At 41.5% G+C, this 19,603-nt stretch overlaps 1 protein-coding gene across 1 annotated transcript; it reads right to left on the minus strand.

Moving 5' to 3' along the window:
* Positions 1-11,572: 11,572 nt before the first annotated feature.
* Positions 11,573-19,363, minus strand: LOC117455392 (DEP domain-containing mTOR-interacting protein-like). The gene is made up of 6 exons (XM_034094902.1): positions 19,348-19,363; positions 19,183-19,234; positions 17,596-17,751; positions 13,360-13,430; positions 13,003-13,107; positions 11,573-12,403 (listed from the first exon to the last, which is right to left on the minus strand). Exons 2-6 carry the CDS (start codon positions 19,199-19,201, stop codon positions 12,275-12,277), a joined length of 480 nt encoding a protein of 159 aa, XP_033950793.1. The 5' UTR covers positions 19,202-19,234; positions 19,348-19,363; the 3' UTR covers positions 11,573-12,274.
* Between the last annotated feature and the right edge of the window lie 240 nt (positions 19,364-19,603).

The raw sequence follows: 19,603 nt of genomic DNA on the forward strand, positions 1-19,603 counted from the left end.
ATTAACCCTCCTGTTATCCTTGGGGTTCAATTTGCTGTTTTAGTAGTATAAAACATATACAAATGTCAATATTTTACACATATTTGTGTTGATTGTGTAGGATGATATTGAGGTGACTATTACATGCAAATGTATGATTGTAAAACAAAACTACCCTCTGCTTTAGTTATTGGTCCTTTAACAACATCAAAAAGATCGGTAACACTTTATTTTGATAGTCCATAGTTAACACTCTATAAGTCATCAGTTGACATTCAACAACACTGTTTGAACAGACAATTAACTGCATTTAACTAACTGCCAGTAGAATATAAGGTACATCTCAAGTGTCGATCTATAGATTTTACAAAAGTGTTGACTGTCCACATGTTTTTTGCAACAGCATATTAACCAATATTCAACCTTACTATCTGTAGATTGTGTCAACATCTTCAAAATTGACAATCAACTACTCAAAATCAATCTGTCAGTTGAAAGTCAACAGGGTCATGTCGACTATCTGTTGATAATCTGTTGAGTCAAGATGTCAACTAAAGATCACATTAAGCATTAGTTGAAAATTACAAGTGTTTGGGGGGGGGGGGGGGGTTCTCACCTCCTCTAGGGGGGTCCGGGGGCATGCTTCCCCGGGAAGATTTTTTTTTTTTCAATATTGAAGTTAAATGCATCAACCTAGTGCATTTTGAGAGCAAAATGAATTTATGGATACATCTCTCAACACCCATATGAAACAGAACTGTACACAGTGGATATTTTACAAATCACTATTAATCCCGTGGGGAAATTGTTTCTCTGCATTTGACCCATCCTAGTGTTAGGAGTAGTGGGCAGCCATTTTGAACAGCGCCCGGGGAGCAGTGTAGGGAACGGTGCCTTGCTCAGGGACACCTCGGTAGCACTTGGTCTTGCCGGGACTTGAACTGGTGACCTTCCAGTTGCCAAGCCAATTTCCTATCGACTTCGCCACCACCGCACTAAATATATATATATATATATATATATATAGATTTTCATAACTGTTTTTCATTTATTGTCATAAATGGTGAACAAAAAGTTTGAGACCCATTGAGATAACTAGACTAAAGTTAACCATCTAAACAGAGTCCCTTACCTCACTGAGCTGTAGTTATCTCTCTCAGTCTGACATGACAGAGCTCTCCCTCTCATTGTTTGAGAAACAGCTTCTAATATCTGTTAAGCTAACCAGATGCTAACAGCAACAATGCACATAGAAATAGAAACATATAGAAATGTAGAAATATACTGTATAATAGTAAAGTTATTCAAGATGATGCCATATTTATTGAAGATTTACATTATAAATATTCCCCAAAATGATTCAAAAGCATATTCTTCCAAACTCCTTGCTGTAGTATGACCACCAGGAGACTATTGGTGTGTGTGGTGAGTTTGGTAGCAATCAGCTGTATAATAGTGATTGAATATTATTGTATTCTCTTTTTTGGGAGTTGCACTTTGAAGACGTTCCCTTAGCACTCGTTTCTTCTCCGGCTGCAGATAGAGACCAATGCAATGTGTCCAGCTCGGAGATCAAAATGTGATTGTAGTTCGTTGTCAACCTTACCACGGTACTTAGGAGACGTCATTTGTGTCTGAATAACGTTTTGTTCATGAGTTATTGATCCGTGAAATCAGCATATCCCAATATCGTTCCAACTTTACTGCTAAGCCGACCGTCTCATTTCGTAGACCGCTCGGTTTGCTGCTCCTTCACTTTATTTTTATATTTATATACATTTATTTCGGACGAAAACTTAGCGTGAGGAAAGGCAAGTGTGGCGTGAGTGCGTGAGATATGATGATAATGCATTTTATTTATATAGCACTTTTCACAACTCTAAGACGCTTTACACAGTATGAGGGACAGCGACAGGCAAACAAGTAAGTAAAGTAAAATAAAATAATAAAATATGGGTTAATTGCGTTTGCGTGACTCTCACGCTCAATGCGTGAGTGTTGGCAGCCCTGCAGTTTGCGGAGTGGATTCTTAATACGTGCTCTTAACTTAACCACAGAATTGTGTCGGTACTAGGCACTTGATGCAAACTTTGCCCAACACCATTTGTGTGAAAAAATAGACTACATGAGCAGGACAGGGCTGAGTCTAACTTTAACAGCAGTAATGGCATGTCGATGTACCGTTCAGTGAATACAAGTACAAAAGTACATAACACTTGCTAGTTAAAAAGCAGTAATTAATAACTCAGGTGGTGTGCTTACTTGTTTTATGATGATTTGAATAGGTGCCGAAGAATCGCTGCAAAGAGGTTTTTACATAAGCTGCTGTTATTTGAATTCATTATATATCCAACTTAGTGTGTGTATGTGTGCGTAACACACACATATAAAATGTTCAGTTTATCACAATGTGATGTCCTGCAATTGCTGACGTAAAATATGTGGACGTTTGAGGAGAAGTGTTAGGACAAAGTCACTTTTCTCACAATCACACTGCAGTTTATTCACATGGATGAAGTACATCCATAGGTAAGCAATGCAAAGGTATTATCTTATTACAGTATTTGATAGATTACAGTAGCCTATGTGTAGAGTGCATTTGTCTATATGGAGTACATTTGCACTATACAGCACATCCTGTTATCATAATGTATGGTGGCATGGATTTATGGTCAATCTGAAAGAATATTGCAAAAGCACATCCTGTAATATATCCTGTAATCAGATTACTCGTTTTTCAAATGTAACGCGAGCTGAATACAGTTACTTGATTTTTGTATTCTGATTACGTAACGCTGTTACATGTATTCCGTTACAACCCAACCCTGATCCTAACACATGCCTACAAACGCTTAGTGGAGAACCTACTAAAAGTATACTGATAGTCAACTCTAGATTAGTTGACGATCAACAGATAGTCAACTAAACTCTAAAGTTGCTTATCTGTTGATCATCAACTAATGTTTAATGTAATAGTCAACTAAACTCTAAAGTTGCTTATCTGTTGATCATCAACTAATGTTTAATGTAATAGTCAACTAAACTCTAAAGTTGCTTACCTGTTGATCATCAACTAATGCTTAATGTAATAGTCAACTAAACTTGAGTTGCTTATCTGTTGATCATCAACTAATGCTTAATGTGATCTTTAGTTGACATCTTGACTCAACAGATTATCAACAGATAGTCGACATGACCCTGTTGACTTTCAACTGACAGATTGATTTTGAGTAGTTGATTGTCAATTTTGAAGATGTTGACACAATCTACAGATAGTAAGGTTGAATATTGGTTAATATGCTGTTGACATGCCAATGTCAACTGATGACTTATAGAGTGTTAACTATGGGCTATCAAAATAAAGTATTACCAAAAGATCTTACTTTAACATTTTATTTCAGTCAGTGAACATTTGGAATATGATCATTGTCTTGAGTTTTAAACTACTGGGGTCAAATTGACCCCCGAGGATAAAGGGTGTAAAGTCAATCTGAGGATAACAGGAGGGTTAAGCCAACCATATTGAAGCATAAACAGAAGCATCCCCATTTTCCCTAGGTACCCTGTCTATACCTGTGTGTGAAATGTTTCAAGGGCTGTTCCATCCATCCATCCATCTTCTCCCGCTTATCCGTGGTCGGGTCGCGGGGGTAGCAGTTCCAGCAGAGAGCCCCAAACTTCCTTTTCCCTGGCGACATCAACCAGCTCTGACTGGGGGATCCCAAGGCGCTCCCAGGCCAGCGACGAGATATAATCCCTCCACCTGGTCCTAGGTCTACCCCTTGGTCTCTTCCCAGCTGGAACACCTCCCTAGGGAGGCGCCCAGGTGGCGTCCTAACTAGGTGCCCGAACCACCTCAACTGGCTCCTTTCGACGCGAAGGAGGAGCGGCTCAACTCCGAGTCCCTCCCTGATGACCGAACTTCTCACCTTATCCCTAAGGGAGACACCAGCCACCCTGCGGAGAAAACCCATCTCGGCCGCTTGTATCCGCGATCTCGTTCTTTCGGTCATGACCCATGAGCTCATGACCATAGGTGAGGGTAGGAACGAAAATGGCCCAGTAGACAGAGAGCTTTGCCTTCTGGCTCAGCTCCCTTTTCGTCACAACGGTGCGGTAAAGCGACTGCAATACCGCTCCCGCTGCTCCTATTCTCCGGCCCATCTCACGCTCCATTGTTCCCTCACTCGAGAACAAGACCCCGAGATACTTGAACTCCTTCACTTGGGGTAAGGACTCATTCCCTACTTGGAGTGGACAGTCCATCAGTTTCCTGCTGAGAACCATGGCCTCAGATTTGGAGGTGCTGATCCTCATCCCAGCGAACCGATCCAGTGAGTGCTGAAGGTCGCAGACCGATGAAGCCATCAGAACCACATCATCTGCAAAAAGCAGTGGTGCAATCCTTAGTCCACCGAACTGCAGACCCCCTCCCCCACGACTACGCCTCGAAATCCGATCCATGTATATTACAAACAGGATCGGTGACAAAGCGCAGCCCTGGCGGAGGCCAACCCTCACCGGAAATGGGTCCGACTTACTGCCGAGGACCCGGACACAGCTCTCGCTTTGGGAGTACAGAGATTGGATGGCCCTGAGTAGAGACCCCCTCACCCCATACTCCCGCAGCACCTCCCACAGTAACTCCCTGGGAACTCGGTCATACGCCTTCTCCAAGTCTACAAAACACATGTAGACCGGATAAGCGTACTCCCAGGCCCCCTCCAGGATCCTTGCGAGAGTAAAAAGCTGATCCGTCGTTCCACGACCAGGACGGAATCCGCATTGTTCCTCCTCAATCTGAGGTTCGACAATCGAGTACCTTAGAGTAAACTTTCCCGGGGATGCTGAGTAGTGTGATGCCTCTGTAATTGGCACACACCCTCTGATCCCCCTTTTTGAAAAGGGGGACCACCACCCCGGTCTGCCACTCCTTCGGTACTGTTTCCGACTTCCACGCAATGTTGACGAGACGTGTCAACCCAACTCACCACCAGATGGTGATCAGTTGACAACTCCGCCCCTCTCTTTACCCGAGTGTCCAAAACATACGGCCTCAGGTCCGATGATACGATAACGAAATCGATCATGGACCTTCTGCCTAGGGTGCTCTGGTACCACGTACACTTATGAGCATCCTTATGTTCGAACATGGTGTTTGTTATGGCCAATCCATGACTAGCACAGAAGTCCAGTAACAAACCACCACTCCGGTTCAGATCAGGGGGGCCGTTCCTCCCAATCACGCCCCTCCAAGTGTCTCCATCATTGCCCACATGTGCGTTGAGACCCTCCGCTTTCACTGCCACCCTTCTGGCAGCGCACCCGACCCCATCGCTGTTTCCCGTAGGTGGTGGGCCCGCGGGACGGAGAAGCGGAGGTGTTGCCCACGTTGCCTTTTCGGGCTGTTATTTTCTTCAAATGTTTCTTTGTCCTTGTAAGAAATCCTAGTAAGTAATATTGATTTAAATTAGTTTTATTAGCTAGTTCTCTTTTCTGTACACTTCCTGTATCACTATTCTCTTCCCCTATTGTCTCTTTCTGACTCGTAATCCCTACAATAAAATCTTATACAGATAGCAACCTGTATTCTGTATTGAAACTGTGACTTGGTCCTGCTTAAAGGCAAAGCAGCCATTTCCAGAAGGCCTTTATATTATTTATTAATTATTTGATTGTTTTTTAATTGATATTCTGATTGTGAGTTATTTGTTTGATAATCCAGACAATATTTATGAGGTCTTTTATTAAAGGTGGGGTAGGTAACTTTGAGAAACTGGCTCGAGATACACTTTTTGTTATATTCCATGGAATGCTCTTAACATCCCGATAGCAATGAATATCTTAAGTGCTTTGACAACAAATCCATTAAAAAATGTCATCTGTGGAAGCCGTGGTGCTGTAAAAAGCACGACCAATCATCTGAGCCGGCCCGGCTAAAGTAACTGAATGGCCTACCTGCCTGTAAGCCTTCCATTTGTGCACAAACTTGTCATTGGTCATTTGTGCGTTCGTGTGTGTTGGAGGAGGGGCTCTGTAAGGAAGTGGCAGATTTTTTCAAGCTGTGTATTTTCAAATTCTAGCGCACTCGAGCTGGTTTCTCCAAAATTACATACCCGACCTTTAACTGTACACATAAATTGTATTTTAGCAAAACGTTTCAGCTAAATCATATCAAACCCGACAGAAATGACGATAAATGCTGTAAAAGGTCTCTTTATTTATGTATTTTGGAGAACAAGTGTAAAGTTCCAAATCAAAATCAAATGAATTCACAGGTGAACAAACTAAATAAACCTAAATATATCAAAAGAAAGCATGTCACAAAACGTTAATACTTACAAAATTATTAATTGGCACTTTCACACCAAGTTCTTTGCCGTACTTAGTTCCCATTACTTAGTTCATCTGAACTCTTTAGTTCCCGGAACTAAAGTGCAGATCGCGTTCACACCGGAATAAGTCGAATTAAGCCGCTGACGTCACTTCTTCTTCTGCTTTGGGTTTACTGGCAGGCCGCAAACAACTTCACGGCGTATACTGCCACCCGAAGTCCCCGGCCGGAAGTCCCCGGAGTTGGGGACTGGCCTTCCGAGTAAATCGCCAGAACGCCGACACCTCCTCATCTCCACTAGGGTTGGGTATTGTTTGAATTTCCACGATTCTGATTCCGATTCCGATTCCACTTTTCGATTCCGGTTCTTAACGGTTCTCAATTCCGATTCTTTGAGGGGCAGGGGAAAAAAATGATACATGTTTCTTCCACCAAAAAAATTACATTTATTCGAGAAACTTTTACACAGGTTAGTTTACTGTAATATTCACATTAATCAGTCTGTTTATATTCACTGCTATGTAACTGTAACCTGAGAACCACTGAAGCTACAACAGTGCAACAGTCCAACTTTTAAAGAACAGTTCTTGTTGAGAAAAACAAGCATATCTGCCTTCTCAGGCATACCGGGAAGACATTTTTGAACATTTTAAAGTAAAATGCTTCAATCTGGTGCACTTTAAGCAGAATTACTAGAGACTAGATCTAGGGGGTACAACTCTAAACACCCATATGAAAAAGATCGGTTTACATTTTAATAATTAAATAAGTATGTGAACATAACCAGTAACCTACCATAGCCAATAACAAATACATTTAACGTATTTTATTTTTGTTGTTCATTCATATCTTATTTTACTATTTTATTTATGCATATGTTTTTTATCTTTCCAGTTTAAAACGATATGTCTGGTTTACTGTCCTATAGTATACATTGGAATGATTTCAAACCTGTTTTATCCCAATAATTATAAAGGAGTGCCTTGGAAATATGGGTTTACATAAATTGTGATCAAAACGTTTGAGACCCACTGAGATAACTTAGACTAAAGTGAACTATCTAAACCAGGGGTGTCAAACTCAATTTCATCACGGGCCACATTAGCATTATGGTTGCACTCAAAGGGCCAGTTGTAACTTTAAGACTATATAGATATTTAATATATATAAAATAATGTTATTGCCTCTGCATTGGATTGTTATCGGATAGGGTAATACTAATAACTTCATAATTAACTACTTCTGAAAGCAGAAGTCTAGGGCAAATAATTGCAAGTCTCTTCAGTGAGAATGTCACAAAATGTTTTAAAAAGAAAAGCCAAATTCTGAAGAAAAAAAGTCACAAAATATAAGGGACATTTTGAAAAAAAAGTCAAATTCTGAGAAAAAAAGTCCAATTTGAGATGCATTGTGGGACATGTAGTTTATGGGCAACGTGCTTGTAACCGTATAATAAACATATTATATTCTTTCAGAGCTGTTGTGGGCCACATAAAATGAAGTCACAGGCCGGATTTGGCCCCCGGGCCTTGAGTTTGACACTCCTGATCTAAACACTCAGATTTCTTTACCTCATCAGAAATGAGAACCTTTTTCTCCCAGGAAAGTACCTGGTACACACACACACACACACACACACACACACACACACACACACACACACACACACACACACACACACACACACACACACACACACACACACACACACACCACACACACACACACACACACACACACACACACACACACACACACACACACACACACACACACACACACACACACACACACACAATGTTGCAAATGTATTATCTTTTCAATTTACACACAGCATCTATTGCACGTCTGTCCGTCCTGGGAGAGGGATCCCTCCTCTGTTGCTCTCCCTGAGGTTTCTCCCATTTTCCCTTTAAACTGGGTTTTCTTTGGAAGTTTTTCCTTGTACGATGTGAGGGTCTAAGGACAGAGGGTGTCGTATTGTCATACTGATATTCTGTACACACTGTGAAGACCACTGAGACAAATGTAACATTTGTGATATTGGGCTATATAAATAAACATTGATTGATTGATTGACACACATACACACACACACACACACACACACACACACACACACACACACACACACACACACACACACACACACCACACACACACACACACACACACACACACACACACACACACACACACACACACACACACACACACACACACACACACACACAGAGAAAATAAATGAAAGTATCTTTAAAACAAAGCACTTCAGCTTAAGCCTGCTTCCTCACAAAGTTGTTGATCCACCTCACACACTCTTCACACTCCTCACTTCCTTTCTGGGAATCAGACGTCGCAGGAGGTGGATGGAAAAGTCAACACAGTTTAGGGAGGGACTGGGGGAGTGTATAAATGCTGCTGTGATACATGCAGGTGATGTGTTTGTGTGTGGAGGAGGCAGTGAGGTGGCACACGGGGTTAAAAGTCCAAACCCCCCAGATGAAGGAAACACTAACTGATGGAGGGATGTCAACAGCATGATCACTTCCAGGGTCTCGTTCTAAGACAACAGCATGCAGGTGTGTCTCAACACACCTTAAAATAAGCACTTTCCTACACATATATTACTTTTTTCTCCTATCATGGTCATGCACATTTTTTGTCTCTGTCAGAACACACGTCCTTCAAGCCTTAAAAGAGCCGGCTCTTTGAGTGAGTGAGTGAGTGAGAGAGAGAGAGAGAGAGAGAGAGAGAGAATGCCTATATTGGACCTATGTATATTTCATTATAACTTTGAGAGACTGTTCATAGGACCCATTTGAGTCTGGTGTCTAAGTTGAGTGTTCTACTCGTTTATTGTATTCCTTGTATTTATATTTGTGTTTTATGTTTAAGATTTCAGGACATGGAGAGTGGTTTCTTAGCCTGCTTGTTATGTGTTTCTTAACAGAGAGAGAGAGAAATAGAGAGAGGTTAACATGCCATTTTAGTTTTATGTATTCATGTATTTGTTTCTGTTCAAGAACCCAAATAGAGTTGTTGTAGTTATCCCATGTATACATAAAACGTGTTATTCAGCTCCTTGCAATTTGGGATTTTATTTTTGGTTGGTAGACCTCGGTGAGCTGGTCATTTCAAAAGTAGCCCACCGGCCCAAAAAGTGTGGGCACCCCTGCTCTACGGTATTGTTTGTAAGTGTCTTTGGATAAAAGAGCCAAATGACATCTAAGGTAATATGATGTAATGTAAACTGTGGTAATGCCAGCCTGTTGCATGAATTATATTGGTTCTTAAGTTTGTTATGGTAAGGAAGGCCTCAGAGCACGGATAACGTTCTGAAAGATACCATGGCATTACCACATGTTCCCCTCTTCAGCTCATGGCTACTGTAGTCGTGTAGTCGTGTAGTTGTGTAGTCGTGTAAGCTAGATCCTAGGAAACCGGCTGGCCCGGACAACTTAGAACCTTTCTTTTTAAAGATAGCTGCAGATTTTATTGCTCCACCTCTTACTTCTCTTTTTAACCTCTCCCTCAGCACAAATACAATTCCAAAAGTATGGAAGTCTGCTTATGTCTTGCCTTTACTGAAAGGAGGGGAGGCAACTATTTTAAATAACTATAGGCCAATCTCTAAATTGTCAGTTCTGGCTAAGGTTCTTGAACGCCTAGTGAGTGAACAGGTAAAGGAGTTTTTATGTACAAATGACATCCTGTCTAAACATCAGTCAGGCTTCAGAAAGAAACACAGCACCATCACTGCCACAATGAAAGTGGTAAATTACATTACTACTATTTTAGATAATAAGCAGAGTTGTGCAGCTCTGTTTATTGACCTTTCCAAAGCATTTGACACCGTTGATCATCGCATCTTAAAGCAGAGGCTACTCAGTATTGGCATATCCAGCCTTGCAGTGGGGTGGTTTGTGAACTACCTCTCTGAAAGGTCCCAATGTGTTCATTTTTGATGGACTGTCTTCTGAGTGGTTAAACATTTCTAATGGTGTACCACAAGGTTCTGTTTTAGGACCACTTTTATTCTCCATATATATTAACAGCGTAGGTGATAATGTGGATGAAGCTACTTTACATTTTTATGCGGATGATACTGTGATGTATTGTGCAGGTCCCACCATTAAGGAGGCTGTTGTTAAATTACAGGCTGTTTTTAACACTATTCAGACTCAGCTCTCTGAATTAAAGCTTCTTTTAAATGTGGATCAAACCAAGGTAATGCCCTTTTCAAAAGCAAAAAAGACACCAGAGCCTGTTTTAGATATTGTAACTACGCAAGGAACACAACTTGAAGTTGTTGCCTGTAACAAATACCTTGGTATCTGGCTTGATGATTGTCTCTCTTTTAAACTTCATGTCAATAACCTGCTAAAAAAGCTGAGGGTTAGGCTAGGTTTCTTCTACAGGAACAAGTCCTGCTTCTCGCTTGAGGCCAGGAAAAGGCTAGTCACTGTGACCTTTTTACCTGTGCTGGACTATGGGGATCTGGTCTATATGAATGCACCTGCCAATTGCCTGGTCAAGTTAGATGCTGCGTATCACAGTCACTGAGATTTGTGACAAACTGTAAAGCATTAACCCATCACTGTACCCTGTATGCAAGGGCTGGTTTGCTTTCACTAACTGTACGGAGGCTCAGTCACTGGTACATTTTTATATACAAAGCCATGTTAGGGAAACTTCCATCTTATATCTGCTCCCTGATCTCACGGAGAATTGTAAGTGGCTACTGCCTGAGATCGAATGCTGTGGTTTTATTACATGTGCCAACTGCTAGGACTGTCTTAGGGAAGACGGCTTTTAGATGCGCAGCTCCTCTGTCTTGGAACAGTCTGCAAATTAAATGGAAACTGAACAATCTGGTGCCACTAAATGTTTTTAAAGCTCGGTTGGATGCTACTCAATCAGAAGCTATTGGTACCTGTTTATGTGGATAATTATGTACATGATGCTGGATGATGTCCTTTTGTTGTTCTGTTGATGCTTTTATGTTTCATGTGGAACTACTTGCGCAGGTCTCCCTTGGAAAAGACATCAATGATCTCAATGGGATTTTATCTGTATAAATAAAGGTTTGAAATTAAATTAAATGAGTAAAGGTAAGGGTGAATTGATGGGCATTCAGTTGGCTGCAATCTCCAACTGCAACTCGCTAGATGTCGCCAAATCCTACACAATCTCCCTTTAGTAAACACAGTCGAGAGAATATATTTCAAATTCAAATTGGGGGAGTTCCCATTCACTTCAACATATTTTATTTTACTTCCTGACAGCGTCTATTAGCCATGACTTCTGCATCGAGCCCACAGGAACAGTCACATGATGCCCCTCATATTTATACATGTCTTTCAATGGTTACTTTTGTACAGTATGTCTAAATGGGCAAGAAAGTGAAACATGTCTTCTTCAAACTGATTATATTTCCAATCGGCATTGGCTCCAACATTCAGCAGGCTGCTTGTCTCAGATGTACCCGTGCACCATTACACAATGCACCTCTTCCAACATGCTTGAGACCGCATACTCAACAATCTGCTGCACAGTATTACAAGACAGTATTGACAGTTTATCTTGCCAGAGACTTTTAAAGACTGATTAATTATTTTTGGCGACTTTACTTTACAACGCTTTCAAAACGTACCAAGCATTCTTTTCAGATGATGTGGCTGCGATTCAACATTGTGTTGCTCTTACAGTTATATCTTCAGCCAAACATTCTGTAAACAACATGCTCTCTATCAGTTCAACACTTATCTAAAGACATAATGTTTCCCATGTAATACCTGTTGTATCCTACTAATACACAACAATATCTCCTGTTTCATCACTGTGTTCTTGCAGTCCTTTGAAGAAACCTCAGTTAGGATACATGTATTCGTAACTTTTTTCATAAAAGCCAGCTCATCTTCCAGTGTACTGTCAACTGATCAGTGTTTCTTTCATTGCTCAGTGGTTCCTCTCTTCCATCACCTCCATCACCACAGTTTTGGGTCCCGTTAGAATCAGCTTGCTGACAGTCCGGTAGTCCAGATCGAGAACATTGAGTCCGTTGACCGCAACCACAAACTGGCAAACCTGCAGGGAAAGAAGAAAAGGGAAGCAGATATAGAAGTGAGAAGGGAATTAATAAAGGAGTCAATGACACATTTGCTGTTAAGGCCCAGACAAACCTGAACCAATATCAGAGCTAGCAACAGTGGATGCTGTCCGTTGTGTTGCGCAAATTAGCCTGTCTGTTTGCACTTGAGCACACTGCAAAGACATCAACCAATGGCAAACTAACATGTATGCTCTGCACTTCCATCAGAGGAGATTACTCCATAACAGTGGCGGTTGGCTCTATTCATCATTAAAAAACAGAGGCGGACGTTGTTAATGTTATATTTGCGGAACATCGTCTTAACAATCTCCCCACTAAGTTTCATTCGAGAAGGCCATATTTTGAAAAGGGCATGCAATTTGAAGGATTAAATTAGATGCTCATAAAAAACATAGCGTACTTTGATAAATGAATGTAAAAGAAAGAATCTGCAGTTTCTTTACTGGCCACTAGATGTCACTTCCAAACAAACTACTGTAATAAATAGGAAACCCCTAACTTTATCTTGAACAAATTCAGCTAATTTCTTTTAACAAAACCTGGGGCCTTGGTATAAAACACGGGAATAGCCTACCTTCATCCCAGCAGCAGCAGCTGGGCCGCTGGACTCCACAGCCTGGATGTGACACGGCCTGTTTCCTCTCACCACAAACCCCCAACCCACTGCATCGCCCATGATCTGAAGACACACAGAGGTCAATGAGAAATAAATAATCAGAAGGCAAGGACTAAGATAGCCCCAAAGAAAGGCTGTTGCTAAATAACAGATGCCAAGATTTGAGCTTGTACAACTAAAATATGATGTTAACATTAATGTGCATCCTGGGGACTACTTTTCCTTTTTGTCTTGAGAAGCAAATTTGTTTCCCCTTCTGATTTTAAAGCGGTTCCCCCCCTTAAACTTTTAAAAGAAGGTCAATTGAGAACATACTGTAAAGATTTTCTTGATGTAGGGTCCTCCTGGTGTCTGCAGCTCTTCTGTGCTTACTGGTCTCTTCAGGACTACACATGAAACAAAAGTAAAAAGGGGAAAATGGATATATATCTTTTTAACTTTTCAAAAACTAGGCAGACATTTTTTTCCCCATTATTTTTGATTTCATAACCTCTTCAAAACTCATGGTGTATGGGTTAAACAAACACAGGACTAGGGCAGGGGTGCCCAACCTTTTATTGAACCGAGAGCTACTTTTAAAGTTGCCAGTCTGCCGAGATCTACCAGTCCAAGTAGAGAGGCGTAGCCATTACTGACAGCCTACTACCAGGTAAATACACGCTTCTACTTGTATAAAACTGACCTTCGTACGATTAATACTTCATAAAATACTGCAGATCCTTTATCTCACCTCTTTCTAATCTACACACATACAAGTATTTAACTGAAGTTACACAACAGTGTTGTTGATACAGAGTTGGAGTTTATTCACACGTCACTACAGTGGGTAATGTTTTCAAGACACATTGAACAGTGCTGCCACATATGACACAGGAAACAAGAAAAGACTCTGAACCCTTTCTTTGCCATTATATAAAAATAGTGTTGCTACAAAAGTATAAATTAGGCTTACTCAGACTCAGACAACTCAGATCTGAAGCTACTCAGGAATCTGCGGCCAAAGTGCAATAAAAAAGATAAAATTAATACAATCAAACCCTTTTTTTGAGTATACAAATAAATGCCTTTAAAATAGGATGCAAGCAACACTAGTTTCCTAATCTGAATTGATAATAGACTATAATCAATTTAAACAGAACAGATCTTAATGTTTGCATTCTTATACCATTTTGTACAATAATTATAATGAATAAGTTCAAACAAACTAAAACTTACAGCTGATTAATAACGGTATCTAACTTGAGTTTTTATTATATCAAAAACCTGTTGAAATGCTACGGTTATTTTTACTGTCCCCAAAAAGCGCATCGGCAGCCTCCAGGAATGCTTCCTTCACAACTTCGCCGTCTTTGAAAGACTTCATGTGTTTCGCAAGAACGTGACTGACATGATAAGATGCTCTGGAGCAGCCTTGCTCTTGTTGTTGGGCCTGGTGAAAATGGACTGCTGTGCATTTAGCTGTCCTCTCAGGCCCCTCCCCTTTTGGGAGCAGAGGGCAGAATTAGGAGGGAATTCCGTCTCGTAGCGTTTGTGCACTGTTTTGAAATGCCGCTCCTAAATTACCCTTCTTCGATAAAGCCACGCTCGCATTGCAGATGAGACAGATGGACTTTGAATTGGAATAGAAAAATTATATATTTTGTTTTTTGTTGCTTCTTCCATAATTGCGGTCTTGTGTGTGTGCGGAGTGCAGACCGTTACAGCCCCTACACACGGCGGTGTGCGTTGCAGCTTCAACGCTTCTGCCCATTTACTTTGAATGGGGTGACGTCACGATTTGCCGAACTGCATTGTGGGAGGAAAGCGTAGCTTCTCTCGCGGTGCTCGCTGCAAAAGTAGAGCAATGTTCTACTTTTGACGCCTCCAAGGAGGCGTCAGCCAATCGAATCATATGCCAGTACAAGCTCTAGCCAATCAAACCGCGTGCTTGTGTGTCTGGGGCGGGAGATTCATGTGATTGGTTGTTGGTCGAGTTTCAGCCCCCCCCGCCGGCAAGCACGCACGCAGCCGTGTGTAGGGGCCGTCACTCCTGTTGACACGGACAACGTCAGCTAACTAGTGCACTGCCCACTGCCCACCAGCCACGCCCCGACACATGGGGTCACGCCGGCCAATCACAAACCTTTGATGCGTTCAAGTGCATTATTCTGGCACAGGAAGATTATGTTATAGGACATTAACGATAAAACTGAATATTGTTGTTCGATTTTTAGACACATCTCGCGATCGACTGGTTGGGCACCCCTGAACTAGGGGATGTGTCCTGTGTGAAACCTACTTCTGACCTAATTCTACTGACCAGGTTATGTCATGTGGCTGACATCATGTATGCTACGTTACGTTTGTTTATAGCCTTAAGGCCCGGACACACCAAGCCGATTTTGGCCGTCGGTGGGCGTCAAGCTGACGATGAGCGTCGACACGTCCTACTCAGATTGGTGTGTCCCGCACCGTTGTGTCTTTTCAGCCGTGCCGACCAGTGCTTGAATTGAAATAAAAAAGGTGCCAGTACTCTAAATCAGCAACTGTTTCAAGTCAATTTATTTATACAGCCCAAAAACAAGAATTTGGCTCAAAGTCATAGTATATCCTATACTGGTGGGTTTGTCTCTTTACTGTATATTTTAGAAAGGCTCACTGTACTTAAACAAAATGACTCAGGGTGCATCTGAGATTAGAGGGGGTGCAGTGGTAAAGTGCTATTTTTGTAAGTGGGGAGTGGACCTGACACCCTCTAGGGGGGTCCGGGGGCATGCTCACCCGAGAAGATTTTTTTTTTAAATATTGAAGTTAGATGCATCAATCTGGTGCACTTTGAGAGCAAAATGAAGAGATATATACCTCTCAACATCCATATGAAACAACTATAAACAGATTTCTTTTGTCTTTATGGATATAAAATAAAGTAAAGCCTGACTCCTACTGGCGGCTGGTTAAATGACTCAGGAAAGGAGAGAGGGAATCCTTGTCCGGCGACAACCACTGTCTTTTCGCACTATTATTAAGCCACGCTAACATTTTCGAAATGCTAACGTTATGTGATGTCTTTTCTGCTCTAGTCTATCGCTGCGGCGTGTCATAGACGGCGGCTGGTGGCATCTCATGACGCATCTAGGTACGCTGGGCATATTTGTTATCTGGTGCCGACGCCTTTTCGGCCGAAAACCCGCCGATTCACCAAAGGCAGTCGGCAAAATAAATCACTCTGATTGGCTGTTCAGCTAGCGAATCAGTGCATGAGAAGCGAAACGGAAGTGAGGGACCCAAACAAACTATTAAGAAGGCAAATCTGAGATTTCATTTAACTCCAGCTCTCGACACAGGTACGGGAAAGCCCCGTGAGCTTCTCGCTGTAGAGTGAAAATGGAACGCACACGCCATTTGTTATTCGTTTATATCACGCAGTCTGTTCTTCTTCTCTCGGTTATCACGCAGTCTGTCTTCCGGTTGTTGCCTCTTTTGAATGACGAATACACACTACCGCCGCCTGCTGGTAAGGAGAATTATTGCCACTCACGCATGCGCAGTTCGTACGTGCTTCTTGGCCGTCGGCTGAAGTCTTTGCGGCGTGTTCCAGTGCGACACATGGCCAAAACGCAGAGACGCGAGGCGATGCAACAGTCGGGGTCCGTCTGTGTCAGTTCTTTGGTGTCAGCTTGGTGTGTCCGGGCCGTAACATTAGCTTTCTACTTCTAGTATTTACCCTTTAAACATAATACAAGTGGTGCTAGAGCCATTTTCCATTTGTCATTATTGTCTGAATGTTAGGCTTAATAATAATATAAATTAGATTAAACTCTTAATTATTTATTATTATTATTATGTATTTTTGTGAGTCACACTATGAGTTAAAATGTATTAATTTAAGGCTCACTTATTTGTTATGATATGCGCGTCAGTATCACGTGCATGGCTATATGCCTATATATGGTAGGTTGATAGGACATAGCTGAGGGTGATGAGATGGGGAAGCGGAAAAGTATTTTGACCATGTTTTTGTTGTTCTTTTGGAGACTGTTAACCTTTATTTAGTATGAAGCGAATAAAATGTCCTGCTGTTTAAATGCCGTCTGGACTAACGAATTAAGCTCATCTGATTCAACCACGTTCTCCACTAATTTGTTTGGAAACAAAGACAGGCGCGTCAAAACCCACAACCCCGATAGAGGTGGTATTAAATTATAGACAAAGATTAAAACGCCAGCACAAATGGTGTTAATATGTGGAAATAATCCTGCTTAACAAAACAAGTAAGTATCATAAATGTGTTTGGTCCAGATCTTATTTTCTTCAATATTCCAAAATCCATGGGAAAATCCCCGTGCTTTTTTTGAGGGAGCCCGTTTGATGCTTACTTCCTGGTCGTCCTACAAAAACACAATCACTGCACCACCCAATTTAAACACCAACCTTGATCTTTTTATAAACGCTATGTCATGTCATACAATGTCACAGAGTCACATGGTGTCGAGTTAACTACGCACAAGATCCAGATACAACGCTATAGACTGCCCCCAAGCTGCTAAATCGATCCATTGTTAAATGTGTTACCTGATTTGGGGTTGTAGAGCACCGGGGAGGAGGACGTGTTGTTGTGGAGGCCTCTCGTGCTGTAGTTGCTTCCGTCACTGCAGCTCCTCTGCCGGGCCACTCCCTGACCTCCATATCTTCCTCCTAAAGCCGTCTTCACCTCCTTAGAATCTGATTCTGATGGAGAGGAAAGGTTCATTATAGTGGTGAAAGCTCAGTGATTAGTTAATAATCAGATTCCAACCTGACCCAGTTTTGTGTTTAACTTCCTCAATAATTGTACATCAATTGTGTTTCTGTTCAAACATGCTTTGATAACCACCAACACTTCCTTAATTCATAGATATGAAAGATAAACAGAGGAGGAACATTGACCCTTTTTGCTCGATGATGGAAAGATGTGTGGCTAAAATGCCCCCAAACTGCTCCTCTGATCTACATCAGTCTACATGCTACTGTATACTCAGGCTGTGGGTCTTCTCATCCTTATTTCAATGTATGTGTTTTTTTTGTTTTGTTTATTTACTTTTACATTTGATCCCCACCTGTCTTTAAAACCTCAATTTAGATCAGGCCAAACATAATCACAGAGAGCAACTGAGAAGGGATGTGTCTCCCGGGAGGACACACACACACACACACACACACACACACACACACACACACACACACACACACACACACACACACACACACACACACACACACACACACACACACACACACACACACACACACACACACACACACACACACACACACACACACACACACACACACACACACACACACACACACACACACACACACACACACACACACACACACACACACACACACACACACACACACACACACACACACACACACACACACACACACACACACACACACACACCACACACACACACACACACACACACACACACACACACACACACACACACACACACACACACACACACACACACACACACACACACACACACACACACACACACACACACACACACACACACACACACACACACACACACACACACACACACACACACACACACACACACACACACACACACACACAGTGACTCAGGGAAGACCGCCTCACACCCTGATGATGAATTGACATCAACATGATAAAGTTATTTTTTACTGTTAGATGAAACAGTAACACTTCTTGTTCATGATAATAATGGATCCACTACTTCCTCTTGTAGCCATAGTTACTGTATCTGAGTTTACATGACCCAAATCATTTCCTAAATGAGTTTAGTATGTTAAATGATGATTAATGCAAACCTAAATCCTATCCATTCGTCTGGCTATTTCATGGTCTTACCTAAACTAAGAATCAACTTAGCACGTCTCTAACCATGAACTTTTCATTTATATATGTTTGAGTTGGAACCAACAGACATGATAAATTACGATAGCATAATGAAAGATGCCAGTTATTTTAATGAGCAATTGCATTATACACTGAAAAAAGTGAAATGTTGACCTACATTTCATTTAATGACATTTGATGACACAAGCTTCAACCCTTGAACTATAATACATTATTTGTTGATATCTGAGGTTAAAGAGTCCACCTCAAGCAGTTCTTACCTGATGTACGTGGTCCCATCTCTATGATCCAAGCGCTCAGAGAAGAAGGCTGCTGAGGATGAATCAGTTTGAGTACAACCTCTAACTGTTCAAATAAACAAATTAAAAGACAGACAGATATGGTGTGTTGCAGTTCTCTAACATTAAAGTAGTCTCTTCAAATACCTGATAAAAGCTAACAGTTTTTTAAATCAGCTGGTCTGTTAAATCAGTCCGTGTGTGTTAACAGGTCTGAAAGCAAAAGGTAGTCATCCAGTTAGAAAAAAAAGTGTGTGTGTGTCTGTGTGTCGGTGAGCTAAATATTAAACCCTTGAACAAACAAACCGACCACAGGCAGGAGGGAGGAGGAGACACACTTCAAGTGAAATCGTTCCCCTCTGTATGCAAAACAGAATAGACACTTGATTAAATATATATCTTA

The sequence above is a fragment of the Pseudochaenichthys georgianus genome, chromosome 11, assembly GCF_902827115.2.
Source record: "Pseudochaenichthys georgianus chromosome 11, fPseGeo1.2, whole genome shotgun sequence".
NCBI classification, from domain to species: domain Eukaryota; kingdom Metazoa; phylum Chordata; class Actinopteri; order Perciformes; family Channichthyidae; genus Pseudochaenichthys; species Pseudochaenichthys georgianus.

Excerpts from the sequence above, each read along its gene's own strand:
- LOC117455392 (XM_034094902.1), bottom strand. Across the intron at positions 13,431-17,595 it reads GCTCTACAACCCCAAATCAG|TCCTGAAGAGACCAGTAAGC; the intron begins GTAACACATTTA and ends TTTCATGTGTAG. Across the intron at positions 12,404-13,002 it reads CTGCTGCTGCTGGGATGAAG|GTTTGCCAGTTTGTGGTTGC; the intron begins GTAGGCTATTCC and ends CTTTCCCTGCAG.